The sequence below is a fragment of the Acartia tonsa genome, chromosome 7 (genome assembly GCF_053477335.1).
Source record: "Acartia tonsa isolate MP-2025a chromosome 7, ASM5347733v1, whole genome shotgun sequence".
NCBI classification, from domain to species: Eukaryota; Metazoa; Arthropoda; class Copepoda; order Calanoida; family Acartiidae; genus Acartia; species Acartia tonsa.
This window is the reverse complement of record NC_137266.1, coordinates 42,749,382-42,773,279: the sequence shown is the minus strand read 5'-3', so window position 1 is coordinate 42,773,279 and position 23,898 is coordinate 42,749,382. Positions and strand designations below refer to the sequence as shown.

The 23,898-nt window shown below is 33.0% G+C and overlaps 3 protein-coding genes and 1 long non-coding RNA gene across 9 annotated transcripts in view; 3 read left to right on the top strand and 1 right to left on the bottom strand.

The window, feature by feature from the left end:
• Nucleotides 1-23,898, top strand: part of LOC145323806 (uncharacterized) — a 247,976-nt gene that overhangs the window by 210,748 nt on the left and 13,330 nt on the right. The gene's annotated exons all lie outside the window — the stretch shown is intronic.
• LOC145323811 (uncharacterized) lies at nt 229-2,580 on the bottom strand. The gene is made up of 3 exons (XR_013881106.1): nt 1,247-2,580; nt 871-933; nt 229-370 (listed from the first exon to the last, which is right to left on the bottom strand). It is a non-coding gene; the product is annotated as an uncharacterized LOC145323811 (long non-coding RNA).
• Nucleotides 3,183-14,110, top strand: LOC145323805 (cytosolic non-specific dipeptidase-like). The gene is made up of 3 exons (XM_080166364.1): nt 3,183-3,966; nt 9,565-9,812; nt 12,977-14,110. Exons 1-3 carry the CDS (start codon nt 3,771-3,773, stop codon nt 13,970-13,972), a joined length of 1,440 nt encoding a protein of 479 aa, XP_080022490.1. The 5' UTR covers nt 3,183-3,770; the 3' UTR covers nt 13,973-14,110.
• Nucleotides 14,089-22,746, top strand: LOC145323810 (uncharacterized). 2 transcript variants are annotated; one of them, XR_013881105.1, is made up of 7 exons: nt 14,089-14,237; nt 14,711-14,766; nt 15,508-15,613; nt 15,958-16,074; nt 16,289-16,365; nt 19,827-20,002; nt 20,492-22,746. XR_013881105.1 is itself a non-coding variant. In XM_080166371.1 (6 exons), the coding sequence occupies exons 1-6, from the start codon at nt 14,135-14,137 to the stop codon at nt 19,890-19,892; spliced, it is 525 nt and encodes a 174-aa protein (XP_080022497.1). In that variant the 5' UTR covers nt 14,089-14,134; the 3' UTR covers nt 19,893-22,746. The 2 variants fall into 2 exon arrangements, 1 of the variants encoding a protein (XP_080022497.1); XM_080166371.1 differs by having other exon boundaries at nt 19,827-22,746.

Genomic DNA, 23,898 nt, shown 5'->3' with positions numbered 1-23,898 from the left:
AGCGGGTTTTTTTAGCGGGATATTACCCTTCCCCCATAAACCAGCGACCGTGGCTAAACAGGTAGGGCATCCGCTCATTGTCGAAAAGGCGATATGTTCGAATCACGGCTCGACACCGCATCACAACTAAAGTCGTTAAAATTGGTTCCTACTGCTGCTATGTCAGGTGCACGACATGCAAAGTTTAAATTCGCTAGGACAATTCTAACATTTCTAAATTATCAGAAAGAGCTGTCCGTTACTGACAGACGGCCCGACCTTAAATCAAATTATAGAAGAGCTTCGCTTCTAAAAATGAAGGTAGAGGTTTCCTTAATTTTGCGATAACAATAGCTTGAGATAAACTTATTTTCTGCTTTACCAATACTGCCTGAAATATAATCAAAATATAAAAAGGGTGGTACATTACCACCATGTCGGCTACCTAGTTCCAGGTACACAAGAAAAGAAGATTCATAAAATTGTACATATAACTATAATATTTGCTAATTTAGGTATCTTTCTTTGTGTGTCAAAATAAATCTAATCTAAAATTTATGGTAATCAAAGAAAGTAATAAATTGTCTCTATATCGATGAAACTTAATATCCTTTTAACCGCTCTTCTTAATTCCATAATGATAGTAGAGCAGTTCCACCCTCTCCCCCCCCCCCTTCGATTTCAAATTATTTTAATAATAAGAAGGGTTTGGCGATACTTTGAGGGAAAGCACTGACAGAAAAAAGCCCCCCCCCCCCCCCCATCCATACACGTCCCATTGGATGGGGGGGGGGGGGAGTAAAGGGATGATAACCCCCCTCAAACCTTTAAAACCCATAGTTTTACCCCCTCAATATAAAAAGTTTGGACTTCCATGCCCAAGGTGAATACCTGAAAAGTGACGTCACGAACTTCATCCTCACTTTCGCTTTCATCAAGAATTTTCAAATGTTTCTAGAAACAACATATAAAAATCATATCTAGATTTAATTAAAATAACAGGAATGGCAATCCGCAAACCGGAGCTTATATAAAAAAAAAAGAAATATTAAGTCATTATCACTACCTTATAATTATATAAAACTAAACAGATATCTGTCCGTCTGTTTGTGTAGGAAAGGTTCTAGGAAACCCCTGAACAGATATGGTCCTCCCTTACAGTTAAGATTGTAAAATGAAGCTTGTAAAAGTAACTAAATCTATGCCATTATTTGCCCAAATGAAAAGACATACATCCTACAACTTTCAATGAAAAATATATTAAAACCTGTTCGGATGTAGACAAATTTGAATGTTTCTTGATAAACTTTTTCTTTTTCTTCGATCTTTTCGATCTTTCCACATTTCTCCGCTTTTCTGTCTTTTTTGATCTCGTCATTTTTGTTGCTTATTTTAACTTTTAACTTCGTTGTCACATTCTTAAGTTAGTACAATGTTTAAACAAGGATAAATATGGATATGTAGTGCTGCAATAATAAAAATATATCAATAGCATAATCAAATTCAAGCCATTTTTATGATGATAGGTACGTATAATCTTCATACAACATACCCTAATTATGGAATAGCTTCGCTACAGACAAAAACCAAATTACGAACAAGAACATTTAAGTCCAAAATCAGTACTGCTTCTTAACACTTGTGATGAAAAGAGACCAGTAAAGTATAAAACATGCAGTAAAAACAGAGAAAATTTAGGTCAATACCTAGGTAGGTCTTATTAAACTACGTACACATAATTTTAATTTATTCTAATTATAGAGCAGCTACGAGGTAATAAATCAATGCATGTAATCATTCATATAAATAAATACAAAAACAGAGGCGTGTAGGGGGAGGGGGTGTATCTACCCCCCCCCCCTCTAAACCCCCTTGTTTTATAGTTTAAAATGGGTGTACGTGCAAATAGGGTGTCAAAAACCTCAGGGACGTCCCTGTATAGAAAATAAGTTATGATAAAACAGTTTTAAAAATTACTTGTTATGATTTAATCATATAATTATATTTTTTCACTTATATTATAATCACTTCAAATAACACTATAATCACTCTGTGTTATCACTAAATTTGATCACTGAGACATTAGACAGAAAGGACCCTAAAATAAAATCACTAATATCACATACACAATTGGTCTCTAAATTATATTGGTAACCATGTTTTATGAATACATTGCCTCATTCATATATTGGCTTAAAATTTTATAGCTACATACTTATTTTTTTTTATGAAATCTTGATAGGTTGGTATAAACTATCAGTGTCCAAACTTATCAGCCAATATAATTTTAACTTACAGAATGATAACTTTGTTTAAAATCATTGGGGGTAAGCATAAATTTGTAAGTCCATTGTCATATACATCCCGAACTGAAATCTCACACTAAGGGCACCTTTTCGAACCATACAGAGCACAAAGACATACTAAAACCTAAAAATGGCCTTATAAATAATGCATAGATAGAAAAAAGTGACTTTTGACCAATGAAATTTTGAGTATAACAACAAGGGGCTTTTTGTTGCAAAACTTGTCTTTTATGTCTAAATTTCTCTAACTGCCTGCTACAGACAGACAAAACTTTTCCCTTTTTTCAATTTTTCAAACCTGTTTTTGTTTATTACTGCTTTCTTTCTTTTGTGTTTACGTTTTTGCTAGCAGACAGAACAGAATGCCCTTTGGCAATAGAATTATTAATCTAGATAATCGGTCAGACATAATAGTCCGTTTTATTTTTTAATGAATTTAAGTAATTAACGAAAGCGCCCGTAGCACCAAGAGGCTCTTGTATTTAATTGGGGGATATAAAAGGGTAGAAAATAGCTTAAAACCTTACCACACAACTTTATGGAATCTCTATTGATCAGAGTTTGTCTAGATATAATAACGGAAGAACTTCTTATTACTTTATAAACTTGAGTATTATTTAAAATATGCTATTTAGTAAATTAAATTTAAAAAGTGTTTAATTAATTTCCAGATTTGGCAACCCTAATTTTTTTAAATAAAAGTTGTTTGAACAAAGATGACCAAATTATATAACTCTTTAAATTGACATTTTTGAGCGTTTCTCTTTCTAGAAGAAAAACAGTGAAAAAAACCTACTTTTTATATTAAAGAAATTTTGAGTTTTTCTCTATAAAATATTCGGCAACTCTGTGAAGAATGCTCAAAAATGCCGCAAATAATTTTCACCCAATTTATTATTATTATTCGTCGTAACAAGAGGAAAACAAATGTCAAATAGGGAAAAGAAAGTTCCGTGAAATGGGTCATTTTTGAAACTTTTGGGTTTAAATGAGTTTTGGTCTATTAAAATGATTAATTTTTGTATGTTTTAAGATATTTTCATTTAATTTGCTGTGTATTCGTTAGGTTTGTTTTGTTTTTTATTATAATTTTTAAAGTACGATTTTTTACCTAATAAATATATTGTTCAAATTTGAATTTTAAATTTTATAATCGTAAGTTATTAAAGGTGCCTCGCATTATCACTATTACTTATTCTTTTGTCAAGAGTGTTTTAAAACTTACAGGTATTTTGAAATGACATAGATAAAAAATACTTACGGCTAATTGCGCTCTCTGTATCTAGCGAATTGAGGGCAGGAGGGAAAATGGCTGAAAACCTGCACTCAAGACTTTAAATTATAAACTAAGATTCAGTATGCCAAATCCATCTAGAACGTTATGTTTCCCTGAATTTAAGAACCTAAATTAATCAGTCAATTGGTTTGAAAGATCTCAACTGTCAAACAAAAAATTTCTCCTTTTAAACAGGATTTAAATATAAAATGTCCGTCCCCGAACCGATGCAGAAGTTATTTGACAAAATAGATGGAAATCGGAACAGATACATAGAAAATTTGAGAAAAGCTGTGGCTATAAAGTCAGTGTCAGCTTGGCCACACACCAGAAGTGAAATTGTCAAGATGATTCATTGGACTGGAGATTTGTTGAAAGAATTGGGCGCTACTGTAGAATATGTAGGTACCTAGATAGTTGTTTACCTGTTAGAAACTTGAAATACTCAAATAGAATTGATTAAGATTTATTCCTTATATAAAGTAACAGGATGTCTACTGTCTAATTTTACCGAAGGATCTTGCCAACCGTTGAACCGATATGTTTTTCATTTAAAATGTAGCTTCTTAGGCGCAAGAAAGATTTATAACTATTTTATAATAAAAGCCCAAAAGATTGATTGATTGATTGATTAGCCATAGTCTCTTAGGGTTTGGACCTAAGTAGTCATGGAGTAGGCTGAGACACTTTTGTATAGCCATTACACAGTGCAGCAAAGCTGGACATTTCAAATTTTTTAACCATCGAATTTGAAGCTTATCTTTTAATTAATACATAATATGAGCATAATGATGAAACTTGCAGTTGAAATTTTTAGTAAATATTTAAAATTTACTGAGTACCAGCTCGTTGAAGTTGGCTACCTAAACAAGAAATTATCTCAATTCAAGGAATTTAAAAATTTCGACCTTATGTCAATTGAGCAATATTTTGACATATAAATTAACTTTCTAGTTGTTTTAATTGTTAAAATCAGTAATGGTAATGTTAGTACTAAATAAAAAATCTGAAAAAGATATATTTTCTATATCATTATTATGAATTAAAGGCATTTTTTCTAAAATAATTGTATTTTCATACGTTTCATTTTTACGTTTATTTTATGTTCTTTAGGTTTTTTCTCAAAAAAAGCCGCTTGGGTAACCTTCCCACATACATTTATAATTTAGCAAGGTTATAATAATGATAAAAAAGTGGGTCCAATGTTTACCCAAGAGGCTTTTTTTTCGTATATTCACATTTTTAAACAGTTCCTACTTAGTGAGAAAGTGTGTAATATTTGACTTTATCAAGGCATTTGTTAATTTATCTTAGCAGTTATATTTAGCGTAGCAAAGGAAAACCAACATAAATAACCCTATTTCTTTATTCAAGAATAATAAAAATACAAGAGGAAATATTTGTCCCCTTTATTGAAAGGGAAGGGTAGGTAATTAATATTATACCCGCAACGATTTGAGAAAAAAAAAGTTTGGTTTTCATTATAATAAAATTATTTACAATCCTATTAGCGAAGATACTCTTATAATTTTAAATGTCTAATATTTTTCTTAGGTGCTATTTGAGATAAAAAGGGGGGGGGGGTAAAATGTGGTGACTCGTCACACGACATACCAGCAATTTTATTTTGGGTGCTACTCTCTTAGTTTTAGAGATAATTGGATGAAATCTTTTGGGCTGGGTCACTAATTACCCCAACTATTGGTATCTTTCAAAAAAAACGACGGCGGGACCGCCGCTCCCGCCGCCCGCCGCCGTTTTCCGCCGCCACCAAAAAATTTTTTTTTATTGCATTTCTCGCCGAATTAGGCAATTTGGAATCATTTGAGACCATGTTATTTTTTTCAAAAATTTTTCCCCTTTGAAGCAACCCTGCGGGGGGACTTAGTCATTTTTTTCAAATTCTCGTTTATCAAGGTATATTTTAAATACAGTGCTACTCCTGTGCTTTTAAAGATATTGAAACAAAATCTTTTTAGGTTGGTAAGTAAAAAATATTTGAATTAAGAAAACGGTAGCGGGACCGCCGCTCCCGCCGTCCGCCGCCGTTTTCCGCCGCCACCAAAAAAAATTTTTTATTGCATTTCTCGCCGAATTAGGCAATTTGGAATCATTTGAGACCATGTTATTTTTTTCAAAAATTTTTCCCCTTTGAAGCAACCCTGCGGGGGGACTTCGTCATTTTTTTTCAAATTCTCGTTTATCAAGGTATATCTTAAATACAGTGATTTTAAAGATATTGAAACAAAATCTTTTTAGGTTGGTAAGTAAAAAATATTTGAATTAAGAAAACGGCGGCGGGACCGCCGCTCCCGCCGTCCGCCGCCGTTTTCCGCCGCCACCAAAAAAAAATTTTTATTGCATTTCTCGCCGAATTAGGCAATTTGAAATCATTTGGGACCATGTTATTTTTTTCAAAAATTTTTCCCCTTACAAGCAACCCTGCGGGGGGACGGCGGGAGCGGCGGTCCCGCCGCCGTTTTCTTAATTCAAATATTTTTTACTTACCAACCTAAAAAGATTTTGTTTCAATATCTTTAAAATCACAGGAAAATTACTGTATTTAAATATACCTTGATAAACGAGAATTTGAAAAAAATGACTAAGTCCCCCCGCAGGGTTGCTTGTAAGGGGAAAAATTTTTGAAAAAAATAACATGGTCTCAAATGATTCCAAATTGCCTAATTCAGCGAGAAATGCAATAAAAAATTTTTTTTTGGTGGCGGCGGAAAACGGCGGCGGACGGCGGGAGCGGCGGTCCCGCTACCGTTTTCTTAATTCAAATATTTTTTACTTACCAACCTAAAAAGATTTTGTTTCAATATCTTTAAAAGCACAGGAGTAGCACTGTATTTAAAATATACCTTGATAAACGAGAATTTGAAAAAAATGACTAAGTCCCCCCGCAGGGTTGCTTCAAAGGGGAAAAATTTTTGAAAAAAATAACATGGTCTCAAATGATTCCAAATTGCCTAATTCGGCGAGAAATGCAATAAAAAAAATTTTTTTGGTGGCGGCGGAAAACGGCGGCGGGCGGCGGGAGCGGCGGTCCCGCCGCCGTTTTTTTTGAAAGATACCAATAGTTGGGGTAATTAGTGACCCAGCCCAAAAGATTTCATCCAATTATCTCTAAAACTAAGGGAGTAGCACCCAAAATAAAATTGCTGGTATGTCGTGTGACGAGTCACCACATTTTACCCCCCCCCTTTGATCTTTGTTTTAACATTTCCCCTAACAATTATATAAGCATCATTTATTTATCTTACTTAGTCCTCAAGAATGCTAAAAGAGTCATGGAAATTCTCTGTGAAAAATACTATTTCCTTGCTTCTTTAGATCTGATGTTCTATCATGGACATAAGGGTGAAATTGATCTCTTTAGTTGTTTATGTGTATAGATTGTAGAATTTTTTATGATGAAACCTTGACTCTAACCTTTATAGCGCATCTACACTGTAACTCATTTTTCGTCTGTTTGTCTAATTCTTTAATATTTTTCTTGCTTTCTACTTATAAAAATTTTTAATTTTTTATCATTCTAGTTACCTAGAGAAGAGGGAATGTCACCACTTTTCCTTAGTTTTTGTTTTAAATTTAAAACTTGGGTAAAGGGTTATTTTTTCAAGGACGGTTTATCTTGGTAGGATGAAGCAGTATACACACAATATTTTAAACTTTAGCCTGACATTAAGAAGCTGCATGAGCATTTAGCGATCTCTCATAATACAGGAAGGCAAACATTTTTTTAACTTATTTATAAAGGGTTGTTAACATTTAATTTTAGATTTTTAAAATATATATTAATGTATTGCATATTAATTAGCAAGAATGATAAAGTCTATAAGTACCAGACCAATAAAAGAAAGTCATTCTTTGAGAAGTTTATTAATAAATCAACAAGTTTGACACTTTTTAGAGATTCCTAAGATAATTTTAAGTTATTAAGTATTTAAAGATTTAAAATCTGTCATTAAACAAAGAAGTATAATTATTTTACTGCTTATCTTTTAGACCTACTGACAACTCCCAGTTGAAGAATAGTTGTGGTACAAACCGCTAGTCTAAACAATTCTGTTTTATTTATAGCTAGTATATGCCGCTATGTGAGATAGTGGGGGGGGGGGGGTGATAAATTTGACCCATCCCATTTTTTATTTTAGGTAGTTTTTAAAATTAAAATCTGAAGAAAAAAAGTTTTGGGGGATGAGTATTTTTTTCTAGGGGCGATTTCTCTTGTGAGGGGCTTGGTCTCCCCCCCCCCCCCCCGAAATGGTTATAACCTTTCCAGGATCTGTGAAGCTAAATTGTAAAGGATAATAATATCAGTTCAGCGATTAGCGAGATCCTACAGTACACACTGACGCACACAGATCCTGTTACTTTATTAAAAGGGTAAACTTAAACAAAAGGGATAGTTCTATGAAGTGTATTTAAAGAGTTAAGGTACTTAGAGTAGTGAACTTTTATATGTCTTAGTAGAATATATTAGGCATTGGATAGATATGATTATATGTTAAAGAATTTTTAACATTGACCAGACCAAACTTTTTTATTTGAAAATATCGAAAAAAAGTTAAAGTGATTTGCCACATAAATTACATGAGAATGGTCTATTTTTTTCCAAATATGTATAGCCAAAACACCAATATCGGAGAATCTTTTTCCACATATTTCACAAGAGTTATAAAAAAATTGAACAGGGGTTCCCCTTGGGACAAGTTACTTAAAAAACATAAAAAATAACGTCCGGTTCATTATAGAACATTTTCTATAGATTCTTTTTAAAAAAATAAAGAAAACCGTCCGGTTTACTTACAATATACACATTATCTCACGCGGAAATACCAACTAACCATACAACATATATATATATATAAATACCATTCTCATGTAATTTATGTTGCAAATCACTAGGTAACTCTTTTAGATATTGTCAAATAAAAAAAGCTTGGTCAGGTCAATGTTAAAATTCTTTATCACAATCATATCTATCCAATGCCTAATATATTCTACTAAGACATATAAAAAGATCACTACTCTAAGTACCATACTAAATATTTTATTGGTCATTCTTTGTTGTTATGTGTATTTTGTTGTATAAAAAGTTTGAAGTTCTATTAACTAGTAAATGCTATCTAAAGTTGTATTTATGAGAAAAAAGTTTTTGCCATATAACACGCAACGAAGTTGAAAATAAAAATGAAAAACTCATTTTTTAAGGAAAATCCCTGGTCAAATCTTTTAATTTTAATCAATAACTTTATATTATGCACTACTACGTTATTTAAAATAGAAAAAACTTACAGTTCACTATTTTTTTTTAAATGCACTTCGTGAAACTATCCCTTTTATAATTTATTTTAGGCTATGTTTTGACGTTGAAAAAATAAAAAAGTTCATAATTAGCTTATTAAAAAAATGGATCTACTGTTTTCTCAATGCATTGGCGATTCTAAATTGGTATTCTGCATTGATTTATCCCAAGAATTGATCGATTTATAAAGCTTTTAGTAAACATAGTTAAAATGTCCAAAAAAACGTACATTTGCTGCATTGTGCAATAGGGCTATCAAGCTCCACGTTCAAGCACATTATGACTTGACCCGCTATCTCATGAGAGCTACTCATTATTACCTCACCCTCGCCGAGTATGGCAGGTGTCCCAAATTAAGTCACCGTAATGAATGACGCTCTCCGCAGAGGAGCTTGGGATAAGGGTAGTACTGATATTATGTACTTGACTATTAAGTATCCAAACTTACTCAATAATCCCCTTCTTACACAACCAGGGGAAGTTGCGTGAATGTATTCAACTGAGAAATTCGAGTTGCCACATGGGGACTAGAACTCGAACTCTCATCACCGTAACTTAGTGCGTTATCACTGAGATACGACGCCCAAAAGATCAATTAAGTTGCTATTATAGCTTATGTATATTATTATGTTACATTTTACTTATCTTACATTATTATTTACATTATGTTAATAACTTATTATTTATAGATGTTGGGAATGAAACACTCCCAGATGGTCAAGTAATCAAATATCCGCCAGTCCTAATGGGTGAGCTTGGCTCAGATTCAACCAAAAAGACCCTGCTTGTGTACGGACATCTGGACGTTCAACAAGCGGCCGTAGAGGACGGTTGGGATACGGATCCATTTGTGTTGACTGAAAAAGATGGAAAGCTGTACGGACGTGGAGCAACGGATGACAAGGGACCTGTCCTTGGATGGATACATGCATTACAGGTAGAAATAAACAATAGGTTATTAGAATTAGTTTTGTCTAAAATATTTTCAACACGGTAATTTATTGATTTAGTGTAATGACATTTGATTCATTGTTTTGGAAATTTGAATTGATACATGTAAAATATGCAAAAAAAAGTAGCGTATCATTTGATGCTTTCAAGTAGGGTAGTGCGGGGTAATTCCGGTCAATTTTTTGCTTCAACTTAAAAAAAAACATACTTCCCAAAAACTTATTCCGGTTTTTAAGAGTGCAAATGAACGATATGGCAATAACGAAGAAGCCTGTCTTGGTCCCATTAAGATCTCACAACTAGAAGTCGGTCAAAAATCGGTTTTAAGGGCGGCGGTTGGCCTATACCGGAATAACCCCACCAGTGGGGCTATTTCGGTCAGTTGACTTTGAGGGGGTGGAACACCCCCTTAAAATATTTTTTTTTAACATTTTAAACTATGAGTAGAAAGCTGAAGTCATTAGCTTTCTAACAGTACTAGTCGCATGCAGATCAGACAATTTTTTGACCACATTTTTCCCATTATAAAAAAGTCGGTAAAATCGCAAAAAAAACATCAATTTTTTTCATGCAAAAATTAAAAAAAATCATACTTTTTATTATATGATTAGGTTTTTTTAAGCTTTATACATAAATTAGAGGCAATTTCTGATTCGCAGGTCTTGGAATTTCTTGAAAAAAGTGATTTTTTCCAAAAAAAAATTTAATTTTAAAAATCCTGCCAGTTTTGACAGCAGTTTTTGATACATTTTGTCTTGTCTCAAATTGGCTAGGATTGACCTACAAGGGTGGTTAAGGTGTCTAAAAATGCAGAATTACATGCCTAACAATTAACTCCAAATGATATGGGGTCTAACTCTAATATTTCAACACATTTTATGCAACAGGAATTTTGAAATTACAAAATCTTGAATATGTACTCTAAATCTTGGAGATAGAACCCATATCCTGGGGAGTTTTTGTTAGGACATGCAAAGAGCTTTCTATAGACACCTTAAACACCTTTCTAGCTTAATCCTAGCCGATTTGACATAAAAAATCCAAACCGCGCAAAAATCGCAAACACCCTCTTATACGAAAAAGATGCAAGGGTTTCATATGGAATTTTAAATCTTCTAGCGGTCTTTCTAATAGACATACCCCTTCTTACATTAGCCAATGCAGCTGATACATCTTCAGGCAAATATTTAAGGCGTTCCTTTGGGTGATATACTCTTTCCATTCAGGGAGTAAGGGAGGGGACAATGGATCGAATATTCAATTTTTAGGAGTCTTAGACTTTGGGGACTGGCATAAAGGGAACATGCAAGAATTTAGCAGTTTCTAACCAATCTTGGGGACCAATTATGAATGACGTCACGCAAAATCATGCATAATCTCGCGGCAAACTAGCGCGTCAACAAAAAGATAAACAATAACAAGCAGACAGAATATTTTGAATCTAAAAATTATTTTGTAAATTGAATCATTACATTTTTTATATCTAATTCTTGTTTAATGTTAATTCATTCCGATTAGTGCGTTGTAGAAAGAAACTATATTAAGATTATTAGTTATTATGAGCAAAGCCAATTCCTATAATTAGGTCCCGCACATTTGTACGTTCGTAACGGTTAGCTCTTTTCGTTACTTTAGACATGTTAGATGTTTCTTATTGATTTAATGTAAAGGCAAAAGTTTTTTGTCTTTAGCTTAATATTTCTGTAATTAATGATCCGATTAATTTCAAAATTTTAGGGAAAATTCACGAAGTCCTGAGTTGTTCAAGGTTTGTTTATCATTAAAATCTCAAGATGGTGTTATTTTATTTTTCTGTCCTGGATGCTAGAGGCGCAGCTACCAGTTATCCTAAGATATGTTACTTAAACCTTAAGATCTTTAAAATTAAGATGTACTTATGTTTTCAACTATTTTATTTATGTAGTATGAAATTTTGACGCAAGGTATCTCATTTTTATTTCGTTCAATGAAATAACTTGAGTTAAAAGTTCTGTAGTAAGGTAATTGTTTTAGTAAGTTTTGTAATATAATTATTTAAAGGCTTTTTCATGTCTAAGCTTTTTAATAAATACAATAAAAAAATTTGGGTAAAAGAAGTTGTAAAAGTAAAATGGTCTGTTTCCTTAATTTTCTGAAGTTTAAATAATAACAATTATGGAAATGAATTGTAAACAAGGGTTTTGATCTCTGGAATCAAAGGCTTGTAGTAACGCATCAGTTTAAGGATGGTGCATTTCGAATTAAAAAGAATTCAAAAAGTCAAAAATTTCCAGTAAAGGTTGCTATATTGCAAATACTTGTTTTATCTGGAAATATCTGGGTTTTCAACCTTAAAGGGTCACAACTATAAAATTGAATTAACTGCCCATTGTCCCCTCCCTTACTCCCTGCTTTCCATTACTATCAAAATGTGTCTGAAAAATTTTTAATGTCTTTACAAATTGAAAAGCTTAGGCAACAAAACATGACATAATACAAGCAGTAAAATGACTAGTAATGTACATCACACAACAGGCAAGGCAATGATTAAAGCTTAGGTCATGCATTTGGGTTGTTCATGCTTCCAGATCACCTGAAAAAAACATTAGGGTATTATACATTTATAAATACAGTAATAAAAAAAAAGTAAAAAAAGTGACCGGAATAGACCATTTTTTTAGACGAAAAAAAAAATTATGAAAAAATCAAGTTATAACAACGCCTCCAATTGCAAACGATAAATGAATGCCATATCTTTCATTTTACAAAAACCCGGGGTCGATAGGACTTACCATTTTTTCACAATTTTAGATTGAACATGGCCTATTTTGAAATTTTTTTTTGCAAATTTTTTGCAACTTTTTGAGGGCAAAAAAATCATAGAAGGAGTGATCTGACAAAAATTTGCTGAAGTAAGAAATGAAAGTATAGACAATAAACTACAACTTTGCTTTTCTGAAGATCTCTCGCAAACGTTTAGAACACCGTTAAAAAACGGTTTTAAAAAAGTTGGTCGTTTGACCGGAATTGACCCAATGACCGCACTACCCTACCTAAGTTATAAAAATAAAATACATCTTGTTAACATTAAGTAGTAAATAAAAGTTTTTAAAATTTTAACAATGGATTCCATGTTTATTATTTAAAATTTCATCTTATCTCTGGTTTCAGGCATACAAAGAATGTGATATGGAACTGCCAGTTAATTTCAAGTTCTGCTTCGAGGGTATGGAGGAGAGTGATAGTGAGGGGTTGGATGAATTACTTAACGCCAGAAGAGACACAAAATTTATGAAGGATGTGGACTTTTGTTGTATATCTGACAACTATTGGCTGGGAAAGAACAAGCCGTGTTTAACCTACGGACTTAGAGGTGTGTGTTACTTTTTTATTGAAGTTGAGTGTGCTGCTAAAGATTTACACAGTGGAGTTTTTGGAGGAACAGTCAATGAAGCAATGGCTGATTTAATTTGGATGATGAATCAATTAATCGATGAAGATGGAAAGATTCTTATTGAAGGTTTAATGGATACTGTTGCGCCTCTAACTAAAGAAGAAGAGTCTAAATACGTAAACATTGATTTTGATCCAGAGGTGTATAAGAGTGATATTGGAACTCCTGGCAACCTTAGACACGGCACAGACAAGATTGCAATCCTAATGGCAAGATGGAGATATCCTTCACTGTCCCTACATGGGATCCAAGGGGCCTTTGCTGATCCGGGTGCTAAAACTGTAATTCCAAGAAAAGTTGTTGGCAAGTTTTCCATAAGAATTGTACCAAACCAAACGCCAGAATTGATTGAAAAAATAGTGCTTGACTACTGCAGCAAAGTTTGGGCCAACAGAAAATCCTCCAATAAAATGTGTGTGTCTATGCACAGTGGGGGAAGATGTTGGCTGTCCGACCCTGATCACCCCAACTATGTGGCGGGGGCACAGGCCACAAAAATGGTGTATGGAGTAGAGCCTGATTTAACTCGCGAGGGAGGGTCAATTCCAGTTACTTTGACCCTGCAGGAGGCCACTGGCAAAAATGTGATTTTACTGCCAATGGGGGCATCTGATGATGGGGCGCATTCTCAAAATGAAAAGATTGATATTAGAAATTATATTGAGGGAACAAAGCTTCTAGCTGCCTATGCATATCAGCTCTCACAGCTGTAAACAAAGACTATTATCGACAATGAAAAATCTTGGTTAAAACTAACTGAATCTCAGTCTGATTCGTATGTATACTAATATCTATTTATTATATACCTAATCAAAAATTTTATACAACTCAAATACCATACTATTTTCAGATTTTTTAGATAAGTGTATGTATAAATGAATGTAAATGGAACATTGTTAATAAATTACGGAGGTCCCCTTGTCAATTATCAAATGTCTGCCGGTGAAATTATCACGGGGATTGCAATTATATTGCTGGGTAAGTGTACGTAGTGCAGCTACTCCTTAATTAAGTATTGTCCGTAAGTCTTTCGGAATATTTTGTTTAAGATTGGTATTCTGTTACCTTTTGGTGTAATGAATGGGCGTTTTCCCTAAAATTGCCTTGTTAAGAACAGTAACCACCCCTCTTATTGAAAAAAAAGGGGCTATGTTATTTTAATACTGGTTATCCCCAATAGGTTAGGGTCCCCCGCACAGTGCTCAACAGACTCTATGAAGGAAAGCACCGATATTCTAATCAATATGTGATTTGAACCTACTTGAAGCTTCTCTGAGAAGATGCATGGGTTTTAAAAAACTGTTGAATAAGGTATAAAAACCTTATTACCTATAAAAATCATTGTATCCACTAGGGGGCATTTTATTGAGGGTGGGAGAGGGTCCACCTATGACCTTATATTTGGGTTTTCTACAAGGATTTTCAAATTGTAACATATGTGTTTAATTCAGGATTTGTTGTATTTATGTTTCTGTGCTGTATGTATCTTTCTAAATGTGGAACTAAGGTAACTTGTTTTGTTCGGACTTCCAAAGATAGGTCATGCAAACGAAGGTTCGGTTGCTAATAGCTTTGTCAATATGGGGGGGAGGGGGAGGGTGACATTTTTTGAAACCATAACTCAAAGTCAAAGAAACTCAAATAAAAATATGACATGACAGTTGCTTTAAAGAGCTACAATGTGGAACTGTAAAGAAACGGCGGCCGCTCTCGTCAAAAACCGCCGTTTTTTGCCGAAATATTTTTTACTTTTTCTCGCCTAATCATCTTAGGACATATAAGAAACTTCTTTGTTATGGAAAGACATATGGGTCAAGCAGCTAGCGAGATATATCGCTAGAGACATTGAGACCGCCAGACATCATATTTCTTTTATATAATACTCGCGATCGTCGCTGGGGAGGTGATAGGTTCGAATCTCGGGCCGACACCGCGTCATAAATAAAGATGATGTTGAAAATGGTTCCTACTGCTGCTATGTCAGGTGCGCGACATAAATAGTAAGAGTAGGGGAAATGCCTTGGCCTAAAAACAGTGGGCAACTCACTACCATGCACAGTTAGGACTTCTCAGACAAAGTTTGTGCAATTAAAGGGTTGGTTGTCTGATGGATGTTACTTTTAATATCCTTTGGGTGTTAGAGTATCGCATTTCACGTGGATGATGCTCTGGATTCTCTATATGTTCACCTTAATCGAAGGAGAATCCCGCCCTTACGAGGTAATTGTAAAATAGAATTTATGTTAAGGGCTGTGGCGTAACATGTTGTGGGAACGTGGAGGAAAGTGTGGAGGAGAGACGAACAAGACATGAACAAGAACAAGCTGCGGCCTCCACCCACAACAATACAAGCTGTAAGTAGTCATATTTATTTTCTTAATAACCACTATTTAGGATAAAAAATGAGGTTGTCTTTTTAAGGTCTATTAATTTTAATGTACCTTTTCCTATAACATAAAGAAGTAAGGGTTTTTTGTTTGCAGTTAAAGATATAAATAAATGATGGTCCAAATAGTTACTACCTACTTTTCCAAAAATGTTTTATGTCTGATTTAGGATATTTTCCTGACATTCCCCCACCCCTTGAGGCTGTAAGCGGTGCAATTAGTTTGTTAAAAAGGAGAATTTACTTACGTAATACATTTGAAGCTTCAAACATTATTCCACTTTCTATGAAAGACGTAATTCTTGTTTTTAGTTTATATACCTGAGCTGCGAGGCCTGGAGGATCTAGAACAATACCTGGAGGACAGATGTCTGGCGGACTTGCCAGCCTATATCAGGGAGACTATTGAAGGACCTCCGCGCTTAACAGGTAATGCGACAAAACGACGTGGACACTATTAACTTATTTTAGATAAATTGCCCCCAAACTCGTTTATGGACCAATAAGTACCAAACTATTTTAAAAATAATACTAAAACTGTTTTTATGATAATTCAAAGCCTGGTTAGTTTAATTAAAGGCATAATGATACAAAAGACCAAAATTACAAAAGACCTAACTCTTATTTTGAATATGTTTTATAGGAACAGGAGTGTTGCCAGGTAAACCTGTCCCGGCACCGGAGGATGATCCGCCCCCAACATATGAAGAAGCTATAAAGGTAGGGCACTCTCTGTTAGTCAACATATGTTAGGGGAATTTTATCCCCGCATTTTTTGAAAACTTTTTTATGTAAGTAGCGGACATATCTATAATACAAAGTAGCTTGATGTCTGTCCGTCTGTCCGTCTGTCTGTCCGTCTGTCTGTCTGTCCCTTAAGATCTCGGTAACCACTGAACCGATTGGATTCTACTCTTCAGGGAATATACCTACTGGTCCTGTGGTGGTTTTAGGCTATTTTCTTGAGGGGTGGGACACCCCCAACCCCCCCAAAAATAAAAAAAATCCAACCCCCCAAATTTTTTTTTTTTACATTTTTTGTAAAATCTCAGTAACTGCTGATCAAATTGGGCTCTACCCTTCTGGGAATATACCTATTGGTCCTCTGGTGGTTTTAAGCTATTTTCTTGGGAGGTGGGACACTCCAACCCCCCCAAAAATAAAAAAATCCCCACTTCCAAAATTTTTTATTTTTTATTTTTTTAAACAAAAACCAGTAATTGGGGTGGGGGAACCCCACTGCAACATAGGGCAAAGCCCCCATGAATCCCCCCCCCCCCAAAAAAAATCAAAATATATTTTTTTTAATTTTAATTTTTGTGTATGCGAACAACCTAGGTCTAATTTTTACGAATTGAAATTTTTTTGTATACGGCAAACAACCTGGGTTTAATTTGTACAAATTAAAATTTTTGTGCATAAAGCGCACAACCTGGGTTTAATTTTATCACAGAGTAATTAAACAAAGAATACCTATTTTTTTGAATATTTCTATTAAGGAGGGTTGACTTCCCAAAACTATATAGGGCGAAGCCCCTAGAGGCTAGGGGCGAAGCCGCTAGTATAATATAAGTAGTTAAGGAATCTATAAAAAGATAAAATTCACAAAAACCTTGGGTACTTTTATTAAATTTCCTATTATATTGTAATACTTTTTGTTGCAATTATTATCTTATCATGATAAATGATATTTTCTTATCATAAAAAGAATCTTATTACAAATATTTTTTTATGAAGTTTGTTCTTGAAACATTATACTTACTTAAGTTTATAAACACACACACACACTCGTACAAACACAAATAAGATAGGATTGCATTTCCGATTTCTACAAATTGATAAAAATGTTCATTTCAGTTCAAACCAGTGTTAATTTGCAATAAGTAATATATGATATTAGTTGGCAATTTCCTTTAAAGTGACTTGTCGAGCCTAGAACCCTCTCCCCATTAATTTGAAATAAAGAGGACTATCCACGAACCAGAGCAAGTGATTCTAAGCATCTTCCAGCATTGACCCAAAGTATTTTTTTTATGAATATACTAGGTTTATGTTTAATATTTGCTTTATCGACTAAAATTCACCATGGTTTTATATGAAAAAAACTTTAAAATGTAAATAAATTTTTAAAGCAATATCATCAAATGCTTTGTTGAGTTCAAAGGACAAAATGAAATAACACTGCAGAAAAGCCTCAAATGTTGTAAATTGCAAAAGTACATTAATTAAACTGTTTACAAGTTACCAACCCTTTTTCTAAATATACATTGTTAATCACAATAATATACTTTTGTGTCAAAGCTTTTAAATAACAGTTTGAAAACATTCGATGATATTGCACCAAACAATGCTTAACATTTCAAAGTTTTTTTTTCATAGAAAACCATGGTGAAACCTAACTTTTTAGTCGATAAAGCAAATATTAAACATAAACCTAGTACCTCTATTTACTAAAAAAATACTATGGGTCAATGCTGGAAGATGCTTAGAATCACTTGCTCTTGTTCGTGGATAGTCCTCTTTAAAATAATGTAAGTGTGGGGAGAAATTGTTTGGCGTTGAATTTATGTCAGGTTAAGTATATTAGGGTTGACGCATAAAGGGGGCAAATTGAAAATAAGTGAAGCGGACTCAGTGCTCGAAGGGCACCTTGATGGAAATCACTGTTAAGTTAAATAATTTCTAATTTTAGTAATGACAATAATGTGCATAAGAAGTGTGGCACTTTTTGAAACAAAAACTAAAAGTCAAAGGAACTCAACTAAAAAAAAGAGTTACAGCAGTGAAATTTAGCATGCCAGTTGCTTTAAAAAGATGCATTGTGGAACTGTGAAGAAACGGCGGCGGAACCGCCGCTATCGCCAAAAACTGTAATTCCCGTCGTAATTTTTTTTGTCTTTTCTTGCCAAATTAATAAAGGGATAGTTCTATGAAGTGTATTTAAAGAGTTAAGGTACTTAGAGTAGTGAACTTTTATATGTCTTAGTAGAATATATTAGGCATTGGATAGATATGATTATATGTTAAAGAATTTTTAACATTGACCAGACCAAACTTTTTTTATATGACAATATCTAAAAAAGTTAAAGTGATTTGCCACATAAATTACATGAGAATGGTCTATTTTTTACCAAATATGTATAGCCAAAACACCAATTTTAGAGAATCTTTTTCCACATATTTCACAAGAGTTAAAAAAAAATTGAACAGGGGTTCCCCTTGAGACAAGTTACTTAAAAAACATAAAAAATAACGTCCGGTTCATTATAGTACAGGTTTTCTAATAGATTCTTTTAAAAAATAAAGAAAACCGTCCGGTTTACTTACAATATACACATTATCTCACGCGGAAATACCAACTAACCATACAACATATATATATACATATAAAAAGACCATTCTCATGTAATTTATGTTGCAAATCACAAACTTTTTTAGATATTGTCAAATAAAAAAATTTCGGTCAGGTCAATGTTAAAATTCTTTATTACAATCATATCTATCCAATGCCTAATATATTCTACTAAGACATATAAAAAGAACACTACTCTAAGTACTATATTAAATATTTTATTGGTCAGTCTTTGTTGTTATGTGTATTTTGTTTTATAAAAAGTTTGAAGTTCTTTTAACTAGTAAATGCTATCTAAAGTTGTATTTATGACAATAAAGTTTTTGCCATATATAACATGCAACGAAGTTGAAAATAAAAATGAAAAACTCATTTTTTATGGAAAATCCCTGGTCAAATCTTTTAATTTTAATCAATAACTTTAAATTATGCACTACTACGTTATTTAAAATAGAAAAAACTTACAGTTCACTATTTTTTTTAAAATGCACTTCGTGAAACTATCCCTTTTGTCTCATTTGAGAAATTGAGACAAACATTTTTCTTTTCATAAAAATTACAAGTGTCAAATGAAAATATAAGGAAAATAAGTTGTCTCAGATAATTTAAAATAGTCTAATTTAGCGAGAAAGGCAAAATAATTTTGGCGGAAAAAGGCGGTTTTCGGCGATATGAACGGTTCCGCCGACGTTTCTTCACAGTTACAAATTGTTCCTCTTCAAAGCGACTCATGTGCCAAATTTCAATGCTGTAACTCTTTATTTAAGTTGAGTTCTTTTGACTTTTAGTTTTTGTTTTAAAAAGTGTCACAACCATCTTCCCCCTTTAGGTGATAGAGGAAGAGAAGAAAAAAGTAGTAGAAGAGGAAGGGCACCAGTCAACATCAAGAGAATAACAATATACAATATACAAATGACAGTTCATTAAGTCAATGGAAGGATGCTCAATATTATCCATATCAAATATAAGCATTATCTCTTCTTTCCTCTTAATTGCATTATTCAGGTTTTTTTACCACATATTTTGTTTGTACAGCACCTATAGTCTTATTTTTCACAGATAATGATATTAAAGTTAAACAATAGTGGGGGAAGGGGTTAAATAACTGTTAGTCCCCACCCTTTGGACCCTGTGCCGCCTTTCAATTGGGTCTTTGAAATCAGCCAATAGCATCGCAAATATTAACACAGCCAAATCCCCACAAAAGAGCAGAACGCAATTTGCTAGCAGACGAAAATAGCCACCAGCATTGGATCCAGTTAGTTTTCTGGATTATATACCTATCTATACCTATTCATTTATTGTAATGTCAATGAAATTGTAAGTTTCTATAACCATTTTTCCTCCGATGTAATGGTCTAAAATGCTTCATACAACACTAATTGTTTTAATTTGATATTTTTAGGCATTTAAATAATATAGGTCCCCAAAAATTGTCTTCCAATCTTCTTGAATTTGGATCTTTCAAAATATGAGGGAAAATCATTTTTTAAGGATGTAAACTTGACCATATCAGTAATAATGGTGCTATTTTTTATATATGTATGATGTATGTATAAACAACGTGTTATTGTTAAGATTGCTTCATTTGTTTAATTTCAAACAAGGAAAATAATATCCACAAGAAATTATTATCTAGCCAAGGAACAAGATAATTTTGTTTATTGCTAGCGCAGAAACAATAAGCTTACAAAATTTTACAAGAGCTGTAAAACAGCAAAATTAAGAATCTTAAGGTTACATACCCATTATTTTCATTATATTGTATTTAAAACGACAGTTAATTTAATAGAATTAGTTAGGTATCTAAGAAAAAATTAAAAAGAATCTTGTTTCTAGGTGCTTTAACTTAATGTTTTTGTCGAGTAGGAAACCCTTCTTCCCCCGGTATTTTTAAAATTAATATGAAATAAAAGGTTTTTTCTTATGCCTAACCCCTGCGAAAGTGGGGACTAAACCTGAGGGGCCAATAGTTGCATTGGCATAACCCTGCATGGCAACACAGTAACAAATATAACCTAACCTATCCTTGGTCATAGTAGTAATCTAACCCCTTCCCCCCCTATTTTTAATTTATTATGTAGGGGTGTTTGTGCTCAACAAGACACTTTGAGGGAAACCCCTAAAACTTAAGAGTGTACTTTTACTAAAAGACAAACCATAGTCATTGAATTGCTGCGTTACTTCACTATAAATGAGAAAATTCTGATCACCAAAATCCTCGAATTTGTAAAACTTAAATAACGCTGCGTTGCTTTTCTACAAAAATATTTGTACCTTCCTACTTTTTAATGTATTTTTCTGGCTTTAAACAACATTTTTAAAATGTCTCACACTGGATCAAAGATTAATACAAAGTTCATACAGGGTTGGGTTTAATGGATTGTGAAATAATAACTCCTTCCAGTTCAAAAATTAAATGATATTTTATCTCTATTTTCCCTTCCCTGTATTGTTGCCAAATCCTTTAAAATAAATGAAATATTATTAATCAATACCTAAAACTATTAAAAAGATATCTTTATACGAATTAATACTGTCAATATTCATTTATTATGTTCTGTTATAAAATGTTTTAAATTGTTGTGTTATTAATGCATTTAATATTATTGTTTTGTACTTATAGCTTATTCATTTCATTAATCAGTGACACCAGGGAGGTGACATTGGACTGTAAATAGCAATGGTGTACCCAAAGTTTCTCACACTCCTAATTTGTTAGCTTTAAGACTTTGGTTACTTTCATAAAATTGCGATTGGTTAGTTCAAACTAGCAGTGTCCAAACGTTTAAAATAATAATTTAAATCTATAGTAGGGGTAATTTAGTTTATTATGTTAATTGAGAATGCACATAAATTTATTATCCATTGTTCTATCCCTTTAGATCCCGGAGTGACATAGAAAAAGAACTCGGATCATTATCTTTTTTAAAAGCGAAGCTTTTCTATAATTAGGGTCGGTCCGTACGTCTAAGACAGATAGCTTTTTTTCGTTAATTTAGGCATGTTAGAATTGTCCTATCGATTTCAAACTTTGCATGGTGATTCCTGTAGTAGTAGGTATGATTTAGAAAGCGTAGCAACTCTATAATCATTACCAGAATGTCCGTACATCCATTTTAAACATGTTGATTTTTTACTTTTTTAACAAAATTTTTTTATGTGATCTAATTATCCAAATGTTCTGATTTTTGGTATACTCATTCATGGGACAACAAAGTACAATATTATAAGCAAAGCAAATCTATAATCAAGTCCTAAAAATTTAAGTATGTCCATAGACATTATCCTGTATCAAGAAGTTTTTCAACAAATTTACTCACAATTTTGCTTTGACTCTTATCCATTTATATTCTGATTATTCAGTTCTGACACTATACAAGTGTTAATGTCCGTGTGTCCTATCGTTTCAGAGCTTCGCTTTTATGGATGTTGTCATCCTTGTTTTTATATATATTCTATGTCACTCAGTTTTACTTCTGCATCTAAATTAGAGATCTATATTAGGGCTCAGCAGCCGCGGTTTTTTTGTTTGTCTCAGATCAGCGGCAGCGGATAGTTCACTTTCTTGTGGCTTTTCTGGCTGCTGTTCTAACACAAATATATGCGGCTGCGGTATATTTTGCAGCAGTTTGTTGATAGCGGCGGCAGAATGTTAAATAAGTGCGACAAAAAAATTAAGATTTATTGTTAGCTTTGGTTCTGATCGTTGATTAAATCATTTTCTACTGAATCGGCTGCAGAGCCCTGAGCTGGATCTTTAAATGTGTAGCCGTTGGCGTGGCTGTAGCCGTGGCCGTAGTCATGGCTGTGGCTTTAGCAACGCTTTAGCCACACTAACGGACTGTGGTCACTTTTAGCGTGGTTAACCACGCTACGACTACGACCACGCGTTGCCAATATGATTTAAAGATCGCATTTTTTTTGTGGCCACGGCAACGCGTGGTTAATATGATTTAAAGATCGCTATTAGGTTGGTGGCTGTAACTCTGACCACGACTACGGCAACGGCTACGCTTTTAAAGATCCAGCTCTGATAAATAATCCTAAATTAATGATCTGTTAACATTTTAATGTTTCTCTTTAACATACAAGATCTGTAAATCATATTTGTTTAAAATTCGGCTGTGATTTTTTTTTCTACTGCAATTTTTAAAACTGTTTAATATTGTTTTGTTTTTTCATTAATTTACTTTTTGAGAGATTACCCAAGTTGTGAGTAAATCTTTAATTTTATAAAATTAAATAATTCTCAAGTTTTTTTTAGATTGTAAATGTTATTTTGTTCCAATCTATCAAACAACATAAAGAAAAAACTTGTGAGGTCTTATTTCCCCTTCCAACCATCTCTTCTTTTTTCGCACACTTATAAGAGCCGTAAAAAAAAATATTTATATTATCCAAAATGAAAGTGGATAATGCCATTATTTTTCTAGTTAGTCATACATATGTTCATTTTAGATTTAGATATTGTTTTACACTTTTTTTTATACAAAAAGCCATCTAAAAACAATCTTTATAGTAAAAGTTTTACCTACCATTTTAGAAATTAAAACAAAAACGTGTATACCTAGGAAAAGATTGAAATTTTTCAATTTAAGCATTTTACAAACTTTTTTTTTTATTTGGCTCAGATTGTTATTTTTTATAAATATATACATTTTTCACCTGTTTAGTCTTAGTGGCATAAAAATTTGCATTGATTTTATACAAATTTATTATTTTTGTATTCTTTCAGACATAATGGAAAATGAGTGGTTGAAAATTAAAATTCGCTAGTGAACAAAGTGATAATTTTTATGAGCACTGCTACTCCATGCAATAATTGTATGTTATGTTCGTCCGTTTGATAACCAAAGTTATGATTTTTCATTATGTATCAATCGCAGATAAGCCCATAG